The sequence below is a fragment of the Hemitrygon akajei genome, chromosome 6 (genome assembly GCF_048418815.1).
Source record: "Hemitrygon akajei chromosome 6, sHemAka1.3, whole genome shotgun sequence".
Taxonomy (NCBI): Eukaryota; Metazoa; Chordata; class Chondrichthyes; order Myliobatiformes; family Dasyatidae; genus Hemitrygon; species Hemitrygon akajei.
In genome coordinates this window covers 128,688,784-128,705,942 of record NC_133129.1, presented here as the reverse complement: position 1 = coordinate 128,705,942, position 17,159 = coordinate 128,688,784, and the positions used below count along the sequence as shown (strand labels likewise).

Below are 17,159 nucleotides of genomic sequence, written 5' to 3'. Positions count from 1 at the left end.
AAATGAAATGGCTAATTTAATCAGCCAATAACTGAACAGTACCTCTCTGCATTAGATGGAAGGTATCGGATAGCGATTTCTTTTGGTTTGTCCTGGTCTGTGTAAAATGAAAAAACAAACGGAACATTAAATGAAATATTACCAACTTATTCATATTAATTATCACTGAATGATTTCAAGACCTCTTCAAAAACTGCCAGCAAATAATGGACGCTGCATAAGAACAGTCCCGGAAAATAATTTCCCACTTCAGTAATAGAACTGTCCCATTACACAAATGATACAAAATGATGAAGGGCTTGCGGAGAAATATGTGAACCATTTGACCCTAAAAATTACAACTTCACCTGTTATGGTACTCAGCTTCATGCTGGCTAATGGAGGGAAAACATCAACTGATGGAAATAGTAAATTAACACACAAACACAAAAATCCAATTTTTAACACTTTAGTGAGGTAAATACTAAAATTGATTTTTTTCTTGTTACCCTCAGTTGTACTAAGCAAATGTCCAACATTTTTTAAAGTTAAGCTCCTGTGCCATTGCCCACAGAGAAAAGCAAACCTAAACCATTTATGGAAGATGGAATACTGTGTCCTGTTGCCTTGGAATTATAACTATAATTTCTTTTGGGAATTTTCCTAGCTGTAGTATTCTTTAATCATTTCTTCATTGCACTGGTGTGACTCCCTCGGACCCACACAAGTATTGCAGTACGTTTTGGAGAACTGTGAAGAAACCACAATTCCTCATTCACTCTGCAGCTCTCAAGGGTAGCTGGAAAGAGAAAAGCAGAATGCATTGCCCTCTCGTGGCACATTTAATTCAGGACCATAAAACAGACAAAGCAGAGCGCTGAGAACCTCTTCAGGAATCCCATAGAGTCAAGTATGACTTGCTTCCACTCCACTTCCCTGGGTTCAAAGGTTAACCTGGAAATGTCAGACTCTGCCACAGAGAGGCCAGGGGGGACTTGACTGGGGAGATGGATGGGAGTATTGGGGGGATTGCTCTGTTTGGAATTGGAATTGCTTTATTATTGTCACATGTACTAAGGTTCAGTGAAAGCTTGTCTTGCACGTAGTTCATATAAATCAAATCATTACACAGTGCATTATTGAGCATAAGTTACTCCAAAGGGACACAAGGTTCTCAGTGCCATCCTGAAGGCTCCTTCTCCATTTTCAGCAAACACGAGGAAATCTGCAGATGCTGGGAATTCAAACAACAACACACACAAAATGCTGGTGGAACACAGCAGGCCAGGCAGCATCTATAGGGAGAAGCACTGTCGACGTTTCAGGCCGAGACCCTTCGTCAGGACTAACTGAAAGGAAAGATAGTAAGAGATTAGACAGTAGGAGGGGAGGGGGAAATGCGAAATGATAGGAGAAGACCGGAGGGGGTGGCGTGAGCAATTTATTTAAACAACACACACAAAATGCTGGTGGAACACAGCAGGCCAGGCAGCATCTATAGGGAGAAGCACTGTCGACGTTTCGGGCCGAGACCCTTCGTCAGGACTAACTGAAAGGAAAGATAGTAAGAGATTAGACAGTAGTGGGGGGAGGGGGAAGTGCAAAATGATTGGAGAATCACCTTTCCAGCTCCTAACTTCATCCCACCCCCTCCGGTCTTCTATCATTTCGCATTTCCCCGTCCTCCCCACTACTTTCAAATCTCTGTCTATCTTTCCTTTCAGTTAGCCCTGACGAAGGGTCTCGGCCCGAAACGTCGACAGCGTTTCTCCTTATAGATGCTGCCTGGCCTGCTGTGTTCCACCAGCATTTTGTGTGTGTTGTTCTCCATTTTGAGTAGCCACAGGCCAGAGATTCCAACACGTTGAAGATGTTAATTTGTTTCAAGGAGGCTTTGAGAACATCCTTGAAATACTTCCACCTGATAATATTTTTTTCCCATGACAGAGCTTGGAGTACAATGCACATTTTGAGAATAAAGTGTGAGATATCTGAACAATTTTTCCATTGATTGACTGTAATTAGGGCTTCACTGCTGGGAATGTCAACTCTGGGAGAGGACGCTGATATCACTTCACTTACACTAACAATTTATTTGAATAATTCTATGGAGCACTCATAATAATTTAATGTCTTGAGCACCCTTTGAACTGCAATTTCCAACATCTCACGAACAAACTGCCTTTGCACAAGAATAAAATAAAGAGCAAGTCGTATCAAAGCTACTTTAGCACCAGTCCTACTTTAGGGTAGTACAGAATCAAACACATTTTTCAATATTTTATCTGTGAATAATTCTCAGCCTGCAATCATAAGGTGCAATGAGAAATTTGGTTCTGTTAAAGAATTGAGGTGTTAATATGTAATAACTGTACACAAATATGTAATTTGTGTAAAATGTGACAAAGATCTCTGGTTATGGTATTAGATGAGAAGAAACTGCAGAGTGAGGCTATGTCCACACTAGACCAGATAAATCCATAACCGTAGCTTTTTCTCTTCGACTTGACCCTCCGTCCACACTGAAACAGCGTTTTCCTCCCCCGAAAACGGAGCTTTTCTAAAACGCCGTCCAGAGTGTGTAAATTTGAAATCGCCGATTGGGCAGAGAGGTGTAGACGCGGTAACCGGAGATTTCTAGAAACACTGTCATGATGTGCTGGAACAGATAGTGGCAGCAGCGTGGCATTTCATTGTTTTCTTGAACGCAACCTAACAAGTTCAGAACAGATGGCAATGAGACTGAAGCCAGAAGATTTAGAAATGTACTCACCAAATACTTTCACCCATAACTTACTGAATAAGTAAGTATACTCACTTTGCCCTGCTTTCTGTCCTTGCTCGTATGAAGGTGGTTTACCTATTTATGCAAGTACTTCTCTGACAATAGATGTGTAACAGCCTAATGTAACATTGTATGGAAATACAAGATAATATTGATGCAGACATGTTTTACACATGTGACAAGGAGCTTTATTAATGCAACAGAGTTAGTCAGTTTTTCAATATTCGTCATCAGCTGGGTCATACAGTCCGTGAACTCCCTGTTGGTTGCCTCCATACGCTCCAGTTTTTTTTAGTTTTAAATCCTCCTGCATGAGAGCCAACAGCTGTCTGTCATTTGGCAATTTCCTTTTAAGTTTTTCCAGTCTGTAACTGCACAAACGCGCACTTTCACAGCGAGATTCGACACTAAACATGTCGTTTGTTTACTGTAGATGTGTCCTGCACATGCCCAGTAGGAGGTGATTCGCCCAAATACCCGTTTTAATGTGGACGGAGGTATTTTCAAAAACGCTTGGTGTGGATGCCTATCGTTTTTATGCAAAACTGGCGTTTTCAAAATTATCCAGTCTAGTGTGGACATAGCCTAAGAAAGAGTATGTGTTGGAGCTTTTGGAAAGCATCAAGTTGGATAAGTCACCGGGACCGGATGAGAGGTACCCCAGGCTACTGTGGGAGGCGAGGGAGGAAATTGCTGAGCCTCTGGCAATGACCTTTGCATCATCAATGGAGACAGGGGAGGTTCTGGTGGATTAGAGGATTGTGGATGTTGTTCCATTATTCAAGAAAGGGAGTAGAGATAACCCAGGAAATTATAGACCAGTGAGTCTTACCTCAGTGGTTGGTAAGTTGATGGAGAAGATTCTGAGAGGCAGGATTAATGAATGTTTGGAGAGGCATAATATGATTAGGAATAGTCAGCATGGCTTTGTCAAAGGCAGGTTGTGTCTTACGAGCCTGATTGAATTTTTTGAGGATGTGACTAAACACATTGATGATGGTAGAGCAGTAGATGTAGTGTATATGGATTTCAGCAAGGCACTTGATAAGGAACCCTGTGCAAGGCTTATTGAGAAAGTAAGGAGGCATGGAATCCAAGAGGACCTTGCTTTGAGGATGCAAAATTGGCTTTCCCACAGAAGACAAAGAGTGGTTGTAGACGGGTCATATTCTGCATGGAGGTTGGTGACCAGTGATGTGCTTCAGGGATCTGTTCTGGGATCCCTTCTCTTTGTGATTTTGATAAATGACCTGGATGAGGAAGTGGAGTGATGGGTTAGTAAATTTTATGACACAAAGGTTGGAGGTGTTGTGGATAGTGTGGAGGGCTGACAGAGGTTACAGTGGGATATTGATAGGATGCAAAACTGGGCTGAGAAGTGACAGATGGAGTTCAACCCAGATAAGAGTGAGGTGGTTCATTTTGGTACGTCAAATATGATGGTAGAATATAGTACTAATGTTAAGACTCTTGGCAGTGTGGAGGATCAGAGGGATCTTTGGGTTCAAGTCCATAGGACACTCACAGCTGCTGCGCAGGTTGACTCTGCATATAAGAAGGCGTACGGTGTATTGGCCTTAATCAATAGTGGGATTGAGTTCAAGAGTCGAGAGATAATGTTACAGCTGTATAGGACCCTGGTCAGACCCCACTTGGTGTACTGTGCTCAGTTCTGGTCACCTCACTAAAGGAAAGATGTGAAAACTATAGAAAGGGTGCAGAGGAGATTTACAAGGATGTTGTCTAGATTGGAGAGCATGCCTAATGAGAATAGGTTCAGTGAACTTGGCCTTTTCTTCTTAGAGCGATGGAGGATGAGATGTGACCTGATAGAGGTGTATAAGATGATGAGAGGCATTGATCATGTGGATAGTCAGAGGCTTTTTCCCAGGGCTGAAATGGCTAATTTGAGAGGGCAAAGTTTTAAAGTACATTTGTACTTGGAAGTAGGTACAGAGGGGATGTCTGGAGTAAGTCTTTTTATGGAGAGAGTGGTGAGTGCGTGGAATGGGCTGCCGGCAACAGTGGTGGAGGCGGATACAATAGGGTCTTTTAAGAGACTTTTAGATAGATACATGGAGCTTAGAAAAATAGAGAGCTATGGTAATTTCTAAGGTAAGGACATGTTCGACAGCATTGTGGGCCAAAGGGCCTGTATTGTGCTGTAGGTTTTCTATGTTTTTAAACTTTTTCCACAAATGGCTGGTTGCTCATTTTTCCTATGGAATTACTGTGCCAGTCTTAATCAAAAAGGACTCCCTGCCAAGAACTGGTGCAAAATGTAAGATCTCAAATAGATTGACACAATGTGTACATTAAATATGAACCATATATGGGGCACAGTAGAGAAGATAAGACCATAATAGCACAAGACATAAGAGTACATTTAGGCCATCTGTTCTACTCCGTCATTCCATCATGGCTGATCCCAGATCCGACTCAACCCCACTCACCTGTGTTCTCACCATATCCTTTGATGCCCTGACTGATCCGGAAACTATCAACTTCCACCTTAAATATGCCCACGGACTTGGCCTCCACCGCAGTCTGTGGCAGAGCATTCCAGAGATTCACTGCTCTCTGGCTAAAAAAATTCCTCCTTACCTCTGTTCTAAAAGGTCGCACTTAATTCTGAGGCTGTGCCCTCTAGTTCTGGATACCCTATCATAGGAAACATCCTCTCCACATCCACCCTATCTAGTGCTTTCAACATTTGATAGGTTTCAATGAGATCTCTCACATTCTTCTAAATTCTATGAGTACAGGCCCAAAGCTGCCAAAGATGGCCGATGACAGAGATGGAGGACCTACACCAGTGGCATAACGGGCTGTAACTAACAAGGAGACAACTGCAACAATATTTGGAGTAGCAGGGGGTACCTCATTGACTTGGCTGGAGAAAAATCCCCAATGTGGAGTTAAACCAGTCCAAACACAAGACCCCAGAATCAATGCTTTATGCATTAACGTTAGCTGTTCCCTGAATAGATAAATGCAACAAATCTCTTTGATCCTGCTGAAAGCAAGGACATGATGGGTTGGCTTCCAGCACCCTGCTCAAGTTGAATACTCATTTTATTATAATGGGAATTAAATATGAAAGTATGCTTCAGGTACAATGCCTACAAAAAGTATTTACCACCCCCCCCCCCCCACCCCCGGAAGTTTTCATGCTTTATTGTTTTACAACATTGAATCACAGTGGATTTAATTTGGCTTTTTTTGGCACTGATCAACAGAAAAAGACTCTTTCTTGTCAAAGTGAAAACAGATCTCTACAAAGTGATCTAAATTAATAATGGATACAAAACACAAAATAATTGATTGCATAAGTATTCACCCCCTTTATTATGACACACCAAATCATCACTGGTGCTGCCAATTGGTTTTAGAAGTCACATAATTAATTAAATTGAGATTGCCATGTGCAGTCAAGGTGTTTCAATTGATTTTAGTAAAAATATACCTGTATCTGGAAGGGCCAACTGCGGGTGAGTCAGTATCTGGCAAAAACTACACCATGAAGACAAAAGAACACTCCAAGCAACTCCATGAAAAGGTTTTTGAACAGCACTAGTCAGGAGATGGATACAAGGAAATTTCCAAAACATTGAATATCCCTTGGACAACAGCTAAGTCAATCATCAAGAAATGGAAAGAATATGGCATAGTTGTAAATCTGCCTAGAGGCAAAAACTGAGTGACCGTGTTGGAAGGGGACGAGTGGAGGAGGCCACCAAGAGACCTATGACATCTCTGGAGGAGTTACAAGCTTCAGTGGCTGAGATGGGAGAGACTGTGCATCCAACTATTGCTCCAGTGTTTCACCAATCACAGTTTTGTGGAAGAGTGGCAAAGAGAAAGTCACTGTTGAAAAAAGCTCACATGAAATCTCGGCTAGTTTGCCAGAAGAAATGTGGGAGACTCTGAGGTCAGCTGGAAGAAGGTTCTATGGCATGATGAAACTAAAATCGAGCTTTTAGCCATCAAACTAAACACTGGCACAAACCAAACACTGTACCTCATCAAAAACACACCATCCCTACTGTGATGTACCGTGATGGCTGCATCGTGTTATGTGGGATGCTTCACTGCAGGCAGGCTCTGGAAGGCTTGTGAAGGTCGAGGGTAAAATGAATGCAGCAAGATACAGGGAAACCCTGGAGGAAAACTGATGCAGTCTGCAAGAGAACTGCAACTTGGGAGAAGATTTATTTTCCAGCAAGACAATGACCCCAAGCATAAAGCCAAAGCTACGCAGGAATGGTTAAAAACAACAAAGTTAATGTCCTGGAGTGGCCAAATCAGAGTCCAGACCTAAATCCAATTGAGAATTTGTGGCTGGCCTTGAAAAGGGCTGTTCACTCACGATCTCCATGCAATCTGACTGAGCATAAGCAGTTTTGTAAAGAAGAATGGGGAAATATTGCAGTGTCCAGATGTGCAAAGCTGATAGAAACCCATCCACACAGACTCAGGGCTGTAATTGCCGACAAAAGTGCATCTACTAAATACCTACTTGAAGGGGGTGAGTAATTATGCATTCAATTATTCTGTGTTTAATAACTGCAATAAATTTAGATCAATTTGTAGAAATTTGTTTTCACTTTGACACAAAAGAGACTTTTCTGTTGATTAGTGTCAAAAATGCCAAATTAAATCCACTGTGATTCAATGTTGTAAAACAATAAAACATGAAAACTTCCAAAAGTGGTGAATATTTTTTATAGCACAACAGTGAAACCACTTCTGTAATACAATACTGTTTCCTTATATCAGAAATGCATTGCAAGCAGTTCAGAGAAAGTTTGCCAAACTGATATCTAGAATGGTCAGGCTGTCTTATGAGCAATAACTGAGTAGGCTCAGCTCACATCTGTTGAAGATTAGAAAATCCAGGGGAACTTTACTGAGTCATATTAGACCTTGAAGAATTTTGAAAGCATGAAGGATATGTTTCTTCTAGTGGGATAATCTAGAACTAGGGCGTTCTAAAAGGGATTCCAAATTTAAGAGCGATGTTATGACTTATTTCTCTGAGGGTCATGAGTTTTTGGAGCTCTTTTCTTCAAAGGGCAGTGGAATTAGAATTAATGAATAATTTTTAAGGCAGAGAAAGATTGATACGTGATAAACAAGGGTCATTAACAGTCCTGGATTAAGATCTGATGATAAAATTGTATTCTTCTTAAAAGGTGGTGAAGTGGATAGGGACTACTGTACAAATGTTTGTACAAGTTTCACTTGCAAATCTAATTCTAGCTGCTTGCTTGAGGCATTAACGATAGATGTTAGCTTTAGAATTCCCTATTGAGATGAAAGAGAGAAAGATGATAAAAATGAAAAGCTTAGGAGGGATGATGGCGCCTTACGACGACTCCTTTGCTTGTATCTTCAGAAGCAGCTCTATTTCTACCTTTAATATCTTTATTTTTCCCTTTCAGGGTTCTTTTGAAGACCCTGACCTGGAGTTACACGCTGACTTCAGTTCTTTGTGGGAATGGGACTCGTTCTCGGGGTTCCATGACTGGCTGCTATTCGACATGCCAAGGGTTTGGCCTGAGAGTCTCGATTGTGTTCGGAAGCCTAAGATCTCGGGGCTCTGGAAACGGGCGGATCGAGGGTTGATGTCACGGGAGGAGACTTGTGTGTCGCCGGGAAGGCTGGAAAATCTTTCACTGTGGGCCCGAAGACCCAAGGTCTTTGCGACCTTCAGACACAGAGCTTGATAAAAGCGACAAAACAGACTTTTAACATCGTAAACCAGCTGGTTGTTGTTATGTCTCCCGCTCGCTGTAAAAATGGGGGACACCTCCCTCTCCCTTGCCAGGGAGAGAGAGAACCTGTGGGTTGTCAAATTTCGGATGAAATGCAAAGCCCTCGGGGTAACTTTGGTCTCTGTTTTTGCTATCACTTACCACACGCTTGTGCTTGGTAGTCGGTGCGCTTTTGCTTTGCCAGTGGGGGGAGGGGGGATAGTTGCTCGCCGCCGCTTACGCGCAGGAGGGGGAAGCCGGGGAGGGAACTTTGGGTTCTCACGTTTAACTGTCCTTCACTCTTTGGGACACTTCTCTGTTTTCGTGGATGTTTGCGAAGAAAAAGCATTTCAGGATGTATATTGTATACATTTCTCCGATATTAAATTTGAACTTTGAACCTTATAATACCAGACACTACTAATTATCGGATCAATAATAGGACTTGCAGATCGATGGCCTACTACTTATTTGGTTCCCAATGACAGTCAGCTTGATTGAGGATGCGTGGAGCAGAAGCAGCTAGTTATGAAGGGGTGCATGAAGGGGTATAGGTGGAAAAGAAATATAAGGTGTGATCTATTCCCATGTACTGTACATTGACCGGGGGAGAGCGAATGGTTGTATTCTTAATACAGTGAATGTGCTCCCAAAACATTTACCCGGAACTTAGCAGTGTCAAGGGGAAAAAAAATCAGACATTGGGGAGGTGGAGAAATGAGTGCATGCTTACAAAGAGTCAGAATTCCTTTCAATAATTTGAATTTTAAATCAGTGACTTGTAAACATAGTGAGTGGAAGAGTTGCTGCTCTGAACCCTGTTTTCTGTTGTGCTAACACATCCTACGGAACATTACAACTGGTCTTGATGTTCAGAGCAAAGGGCAAATAAACCACCAACTCCAGGGAGTCCACTGTCTTAGATGAGCAAGTGGCACTTCCCCCCTCTCACAACTAAACCACAAATCAAGGAGTGAAGATGGGCTATAAGGGAGAAACACCAAGTGGTTTCAGGGCAACGTCTGCAAACATTAATTCCAATAAATTTCTGAGGTGAAGCAACTTAATGTCGACAGGAACAAGTGCTGCAAATTTCACATTACAGAATGTCTCTTAGCCCAAAAGAGACATTACCAAGCTTTGCTCAGTTTATGAACATGCAACAACGTTTCTAGAGCATGCTTTTGTTGCAGCCGGTGAAATAAAACTACAGTCTATTGATGGAAATACCTTGTTCTTCAGGGCCTTCTGCCTCCCCTATCGGATTGCCCTTCAAATGCACAAAGGGGAAGTTCAGGATCTCAGGGGGCACAGAGCGTAGACAATTGTTTTGCAGATCAAGTCTTGACAAGTTGGGGAGGTTAGCAAGCTCAGCTGGAACCGTTATGAGTTGATTGCTGTGTAGATGTAATTCCCCAAGGGACGCCATGTTTGCTGCAAGCAGGCAAATCAAGACTTGCATCACATATAAATGCTTTTTTAAAAATTTATTGTTATCACAATACATCAACATCTAAACTTATCCACTCTTGTACCAAATTCTTAAAAAATTAAAGCAAACCAAAAATAACTCAAAATGCAGTGTTATGCAGAACACGAAAAGTATTAATAAAGCTTCTAACCTGTTGTTTAGGTGCTACTTCTAACCATTAAATGATCTGCTCAAAGCATTGATTTGTCTAACACTATCTTGTCTATGAAAATGTTACATATACCAAATGTGTATTAGTATTGGTATTGCAAATATAGTAGTCTGTAATAAAAATTTAATTCAAACATTTTAGCTCATTTTTAACTCAACATTTTCACAGATCCTTAACCCATAATGTCCTTAATGATCTTACAGCAATGAGACAATCCTAAACTCAAGTTAAATCTATACACAAGTAATGAGACTCACCGAGTGTGGATGGCAGAGTTTTTAATCGATTCCCTGAAAAGTCTATCCAAGTACAGCTGCTCAATTTTCCGATCTCATCAGGAAGCTGTTCCAGTTTATTCTCAGATAGGTCTGCTCTCTTAAGTGCTACAAGTTCACCGATGCTTCCAGGCAACACCCTCAGCTGATTTGTCATCAGGGAGAGAAAAGAGAGTTTCACCAGCTTCCCAATGCTGTTGGGCAGTGCAGCCAGCTGGTTGTGGCTTAGCAGAAGCACAGTGAGTTCCTTCAATTCCGTCAGACATTCAGGCAAAGAGATGAAGCGGTTGAAACTCAGATCCAAATGGTTCAAGTGCTGGAAATGTCCAAAGTTCACAGGCAAAGTCGACAACAGACCATGCTGACACACGCCATATTCATCCCTAAGGTGACCACCTGGTGATTACATTTAACAAATATTAATATTTCAACGGATGTAAATATCCAGGTGGATCGCACTTTCTTATTGTCCAGGAATTACCAAAATATAATTATATCCATTACTGCCCATAGAGATAACAGACTTCTAGCAGTACACATACATCCTAACAGCAAAAGTCACTCACCCATACGTGCAGACTTGCACAATGTTCTATATAATATAAATAACATGCATTACTTTGCAATAATTAAAAACATGTAGTATACACACCACTGATTGTTCATAATCACATAAAAAATAAAAATACCCAAATTATAATAATTTAGAAATGGAAGTATTAGAGAAATACTCTATAGCCAAACTCATTTATATTCACAAATGAAATGCAAATACAAAATAATAATGATGAAAAGGGAAATCAAAGTATTAATTGACCTCACAAGTAAACCCAGTTGCAATACCTTTAAGCACAAGTGATTTCAGCCTCCTTAGTTCAGGGATGAATGCGAGTGATGGACCGATCTCCTCTTCATTGCAGTTTAGCCGTAGAAACTCAACCTGTTGTAACTCCTTCCTGTGAGTATCGCATAGCACCAAAAATTTTCTGGTGCCATTTGGAAATACATCTAAGTTCAGTCTGTTGTCTGCCAAGTACACTTCTGCAGTGCTGTCTTTGTCTGCCTCCCCAAGCAGTAATTTCGCCATCTTCTACCATAGCTCAGCTGTGCGAGGAGCATGTTTCAACACGCCATCAGACATTCGGTGTTTTGCACAGTGATCCTCCCTCAAGAATAGGCTGCACTACAGATAATTGATAAAATAAGAAAAGTCATAAGTTAATAAACATGTTCGCTAATTAGTTCATTTTATGTCTGTCTGCTCCAACAGAATTATGGTGAGTATGAAGCTCCACTAAAAACTAAAGGCATTGACCCACAGCATAATATTGCATTTTCTTGTGGACATTCTCAATAAATCCAATAACCATAATAGAATCAATGAAAGACCAGACCAACTTCAGTGTCGACCAGTGTGTAAAAGACAACGAACTGCAAATACAGAAGGAAAAAAATAATAATAATGAATAGATAAGCAATAAATATCGAACATGAGTTGAAGAGTCCTTGAAAGTGAGTCCATAAGTTGTAGGAACATTTTAATGATTGGGCAAATGAAGTTAGGTGAAGTTAGCTCCCTTGGTTAAACAGTGTGATGTTTGAGGACTAAAATGGTACCTGAACCTGGTGGTGTGGGTCCTGAGGCTCTCGTACCTTTTTTGTAAGTTTTTTTTTCTATTATTATGAATTACGTTTTACTGCTGCTGCAAAGACAACACATTTCACAGCATATGCTGGTGATATTAAACCTAATTTTGATCTTCCTGAAGGCAGCAGAGAGCATGATGTGGGTGGTGGGGGTCCATGATGATGGATGCTGCTTTCCTGAGACAACGCTTTGTGTAGATGTGCTCAATGGTGGGGAGGGCTTTACCCGTGATGGACTGGGCCACATCCACTACCTTTCGTTGGATTCCCCGCCCAAGGGCATTGTTGCAGCCAGTCAATATACTCTTCACCACACACCTACAGACGTTTGTCAAAGTTTTAGATGTCATGCTGAATCTTTGCAAATTCCTGAGGAAGTAGAGGTGCTGCCCTGCTTTCTTTGTAATTGCTGGGCCCAGGACAGGTCCTTTAAAGTGATAACACTGAGGAATTTGACCCTCTCCAGCTCCAGTCTCCTGATGAGGACTGGCTTATGGACCTCTGGTTTTCTCCTCCTGAAGTTCCTTGGTGTTGCTGACATTCAGTTCTCACGGCACCGCTCAGCCAGATTTTCAATCTCCCTCCTATATGCTGATGCCTTTGCCTCTGCCTACGCCTACGAAGCAGAAGCATGGTGCCTTGAAGAAACAACAGGTTGGTGTAGAGCAGGAGATGTAACTAAGAGTGGAATCAGTATCAGTTCATGTTGACTAAATTAATCTTGGTTATGATCTTAAATTTTTTGTACTGGTTATTGAAGTCATGAGGATATATGGGTTAATAGCAAAATGCCGCATTACTTTCCCTACCTTACATTGGTGACAGGAGCAAATGAGTTCTTAATCCTTTTATTCTTAGGCAGCCCCTCTGGTTCCCTTCATGGGTGCTCTGAGGTAACTGCTCAGGCTAACGTGGGAACAGCACTCTTACAAAGATGGGCAGAGGGGTTTCGTGGTGAATGTGAAGAGTGGTGCTTTTACATTGGTCATCTGCACAAACTCAAGGTTCTCAATACTATCTCAACTGCTTCCTTCTCCACTTTTCGTGGCCAAAAGCAAGAGATTTCCAGGAGTCAATAAGGATGGTGCATTTCTTCACCAAGGCTTTGGCGCATCCTTGAATAATTTCCTCACTCTGCCTGGTAATCTTCAATGAAAGATCTCTGAATAGGTTGTCTGTTTTGGGATTCTGGCATGGCCTACCTAAAGAATCTGATAGTGCGAGATTAGGATACTGACCTGGTGGAAGATACTGGCACTGATTTGCTGATCTTTCTAGTGAATATGGCAAATTTTGCAGTGACAACAATGGTAGCATCTTTCAATTGCCTTCAGATATCTGCTTCAGGCAGTGGAGGCTTCCAAAGCATTAAGAAAGCAGGGATCACTACTGCTCGTGGGTTTTTTATCAGGCCCAAGGTCTTGATTTTCAAATATCTTCCTCCTCAAATGCTAAAAAGCAAGCTGGTGTTCAATTTCATCATTGGTATCTGCCTTTGTTAGGGGGTGCCTCCCAAAATATGGGAAGTAGTCTTCTTTCTTGCAGTCTTGGCACAAACATTTATTGACAGAGGGCAAGTGCTGTGCAGGGAGGGCAGGGTGGTAAAGGACCTTGTCTTGCAGATGTTGAGTGCAAGGCCTCTTCTAGTATGCTTTACGGAACAGGTTAATGATGGCTTAGGTCTCAGCACTCAGCCATGCACAAATGTATTGAATTGACTTTATTTCTTACATCTTTCACAAACATGAGGAGTAAAAATCTTTACGTTATGGCTCCGTCTAAATGTGCAATTTATGGTACTTTGTAATAAATAGTATGTACAACAGGACAGTCAATATAGCATAGAGATATAATTGTATCAGCGTGAATTAATCAGTCTGATGGCCTGGTGGAAGAAGCTGTCCCAGAGCCTGTTAGTCCTGGCTTTAATGCTGCAGTACAGTACCGTTTCCCAGATGGTGCCAGCCAGAACAGTATGAGGTTGGGGTGATAAAGGTCCCCATTGATCCTTCGGGCCCTTTTTACGCACCTGTCTTTAAAAATGTCCCGAATAGTGAGAAGTTCACAACTACAGATGCGCTGGGCTGTCTGCACCACTCTCTGCAGAGTCCTGCAATTAAGGGAGGTACAGTTCCCATACCAGTCAGTGATGCAGCTCGTCAGGATGCTCTCAATTCTGCCCCTATAGGAAGTCCTTAGGATTTGGGAAGTCATTCCAAACTTCCTCAACCATCTGAGGTGAAAGAGGTGCTGCTCTGCTTTTTCACCACACAGCCGGTATGTACAGACCACGTAAGATTCTCGGTGATGTTTATGCCGAGGAACTTAAAGCTGTTCACCCATTCAACCCTAGATCCATTGATGTCATAGGGGTTAGCCTGTCTCCACCCCTCCTGTAGTCCACAACCTACATCACCTGCATAATTTTACTCAGCTGTTGAAATTTTGTGACTTTGATTCTGGAGTGTAGTCTCTTAGGCTGAAGAGTTTCTTATTAGTTCCATTAGTGGAGGTGAAGAATAAAATCTTGGCAAAAAAAAAGTGTTGCACTCTTGCTTGGCATTGGTCTTCACCACAATTGACTATTGTAGATACACAAGTTTGAATTATGCCTTACATACTATCATGAAGTAAATATCTTGTGTGGGCACCTGCGTTTAGTATGATCGCTCACAGTGCCTCTCGATTGTTGCCATCAGAGACTTGAGTGAGGGCAAATCGTTCCATGTGCGGTGATTGGAGCAATTCCCTGCATTTTGTTGTGTGGTGAAGATCATGTGCACAATCATCTCTGCAGATGGAATTCACTTTTTGGATCACGGAGCAATTCTTTGACCACTAGAGGAGGTGTTTATTCTGGTGACGCTTGTCTTTACGTTACGCAGCAGGTTGAATGCTATGTAGTTATCACAATCAAACTTGTCTCCATTTGTGAGGCTGATCACAATTAGAGCACTGTTGACGTCTCCTGCTATATTCTCCTCTTCCAACAAGTGGATTTGTGACTGAAGGACTGAACTACTAAGTTTTAAAACTTCAGTATGGATACGACCTATTTACAAGTGAACATCATTTCAGCAGGGATGTGGCCACTTCATCCTCTTGCCGGTCAGGGGAGGTGGCCAGTTTGGACCCATGGCTTGCAGTGGGCACTCCCAACAAGGGCGGAATCCCAACTGAGCAGATCTTCACTGGCACTCTGTCCCTGATGCGTCTAATGACCCCTCCCCACATTCTGTTCTTAACTCTGGGGTAAGGTGTTGGGAGCTGATGGTATTGACAGGGTGAAGAACGTGCACAGGTCAAAGTTGCCACTAAACCTCCTGCACTTCCTCTATTCACCACCTGCCCTTCGCATCCTCAATCTTCTTTCAATGATGCTCCTCAGATGCTGATGTTGTTGTTGCATTGTTTTATTTTCGAGAAACTCCCTGAATTAAACTGGGGGGCCACTTTGTCAAGCACCTCCACTTCAACTGTCACAAGCGGGGCTTCCCAGAGGCTTAACGTTTCAATTCTGATTCCCATTCCCATTCTAACATGTCAGTCCATGGCCTCCTCTTGTGTCACAATGAACATAAAGAGCAACACCTTATATTCGGTCTCGGTGGCCTCCAACCTGATGGAATATCGATTTTTCTTTTTGGTAAACAAATCCCATCCTTCCTCTATTACCCACACTTCTTCTCACCTGCCTCATACTTCCCTCCGGGTTCCCTCTTCCTTTCCTTTCTCCATTGGTCCACCCTCCTCTCCTATCAGATTCCTCAGCCCTTTCCCACCCACCTGGGTTCACCTATCACCTTCCAGCTGTTCCCCTTCCCCTTCCTCCCAGCTTTTCATTCCAGCATCTTCCCCCTTCCAGCCCCGAAATGTCAACAGTTTACTCTTTTCCACAGATGCTGCCTGACCTGCTGAGTTCCTCCAGCATTTTGTGTGTGTGTCTCTCTCTTGGGATTTCCAGCATCTGCAGATTTTCTCCGGTTTAGTAAAGGAGTTATTTCAATACAAATTACTGCGACACGTCATCACATTCTACGAAGCTAAAACATTCATTTTACAAAGCAAATAAACTGTGGATAAAATTCCTTCAAATTAACTCCAGACAAAGCTCTTGTTCAGGAAGTGTCACGAGACTGTGAGGTTCATATTCTATCGACCTGCCCTGATAATGGATTGATACAAAATTAAAACATAAAACAGTTGCCGTTCAGCATCTGTGATCGATATCCTCACGAAAACTATGTATCTGGCCCGTGGAAAGAAAAATAGAGCAGCTAAAGAACTGTTCCCGATCACACGTACCCGCACAGCACCAAAATGAAACGCGCCGGAAGAACGGGCAACACAGCGCGAATTGAACAAAAAGTTTTCCACGAGTTTAAAGAGACGTTGGATTTCAAGCGTCTCTTGCCCAGTTTTAGTAAAAAGCGCTGTGGGGAAGATTCTCCCCGCCTCACGACGCGATCCGAGTTGCTATGTTCCGAGGTCAGGATGTTATAACTTTCCGGAATTGTGATGTTAGGGTGCTAAGGATTTCGCAACATTTCTTACTTCAAAACCTTTGCTATTGACGTCTCTCTCCCTCGCCATTGCAAAGAGCTAATTGGTTCTCACTGTTGACCCGACCACTTCTGCATTTCCTGTTCAAGTCACGTACACAAACACTGACAGATGCCTCTTTCTCTGTTAAGAGAGTATCTTTCAAAGAGAACACAAAGGTGCCTTCGACACGGGATGTGCTCATACTACTAATGTATGGACCTGATAACACTACAAACGGACAAGTCTATGAACGTAAAGAAAGTTCTGCACTGTTTTGACTTTTTGTGTATATATTTTATGACTAAATTTAGTTTCCAACTTACAAAAATGCTTCAGTCGTGAACCGTCTAACCTGTCCTTCCCAGTCCGAGCTGACAGATGGTAACGCTATAGATCAAGCTTAACTTTCAGCACCACCGGCTTTGCAAATAACTGGCGAGCATTCTTCCAATAGAAAACTATCATTTAAACAAAGACTGTGATAATTTTTTTTTGGGCAGAGGAATTTCCGTCCGGGCTTATAAAGTAA

The 17,159-nt window shown here is 42.2% G+C and overlaps 1 protein-coding gene across 4 annotated transcripts in view; it reads right to left on the bottom strand.

Annotated features, from left to right (window-relative positions):
• pidd1 (p53-induced death domain protein 1) overlaps nucleotides 1-17,159 on the bottom strand; it is a 67,086-nt gene that overhangs the window by 47,435 nt on the left and 2,492 nt on the right. For 2 of the 4 annotated variants that reach the window (XM_073049232.1, XM_073049235.1), the window contains exons 2-5: nucleotides 11,282-11,621; nucleotides 10,421-10,834; nucleotides 9,751-9,954; nucleotides 43-97 (exon numbers count right to left, since the gene is read on the bottom strand). In XM_073049232.1, the coding sequence (XP_072905333.1) occupies nucleotides 43-97; nucleotides 9,751-9,954; nucleotides 10,421-10,834; nucleotides 11,282-11,525 (917 nt within the window). In that variant the 5' untranslated portion in view covers nucleotides 11,526-11,621. Of the gene's footprint in view, nucleotides 1-42; nucleotides 98-9,750; nucleotides 9,955-10,420; nucleotides 10,835-11,281; nucleotides 11,622-16,390; nucleotides 16,581-17,159 lie in introns of those variants that run through there. The other 2 variants (XM_073049233.1, XM_073049234.1) reach the window with 2 other exon arrangements.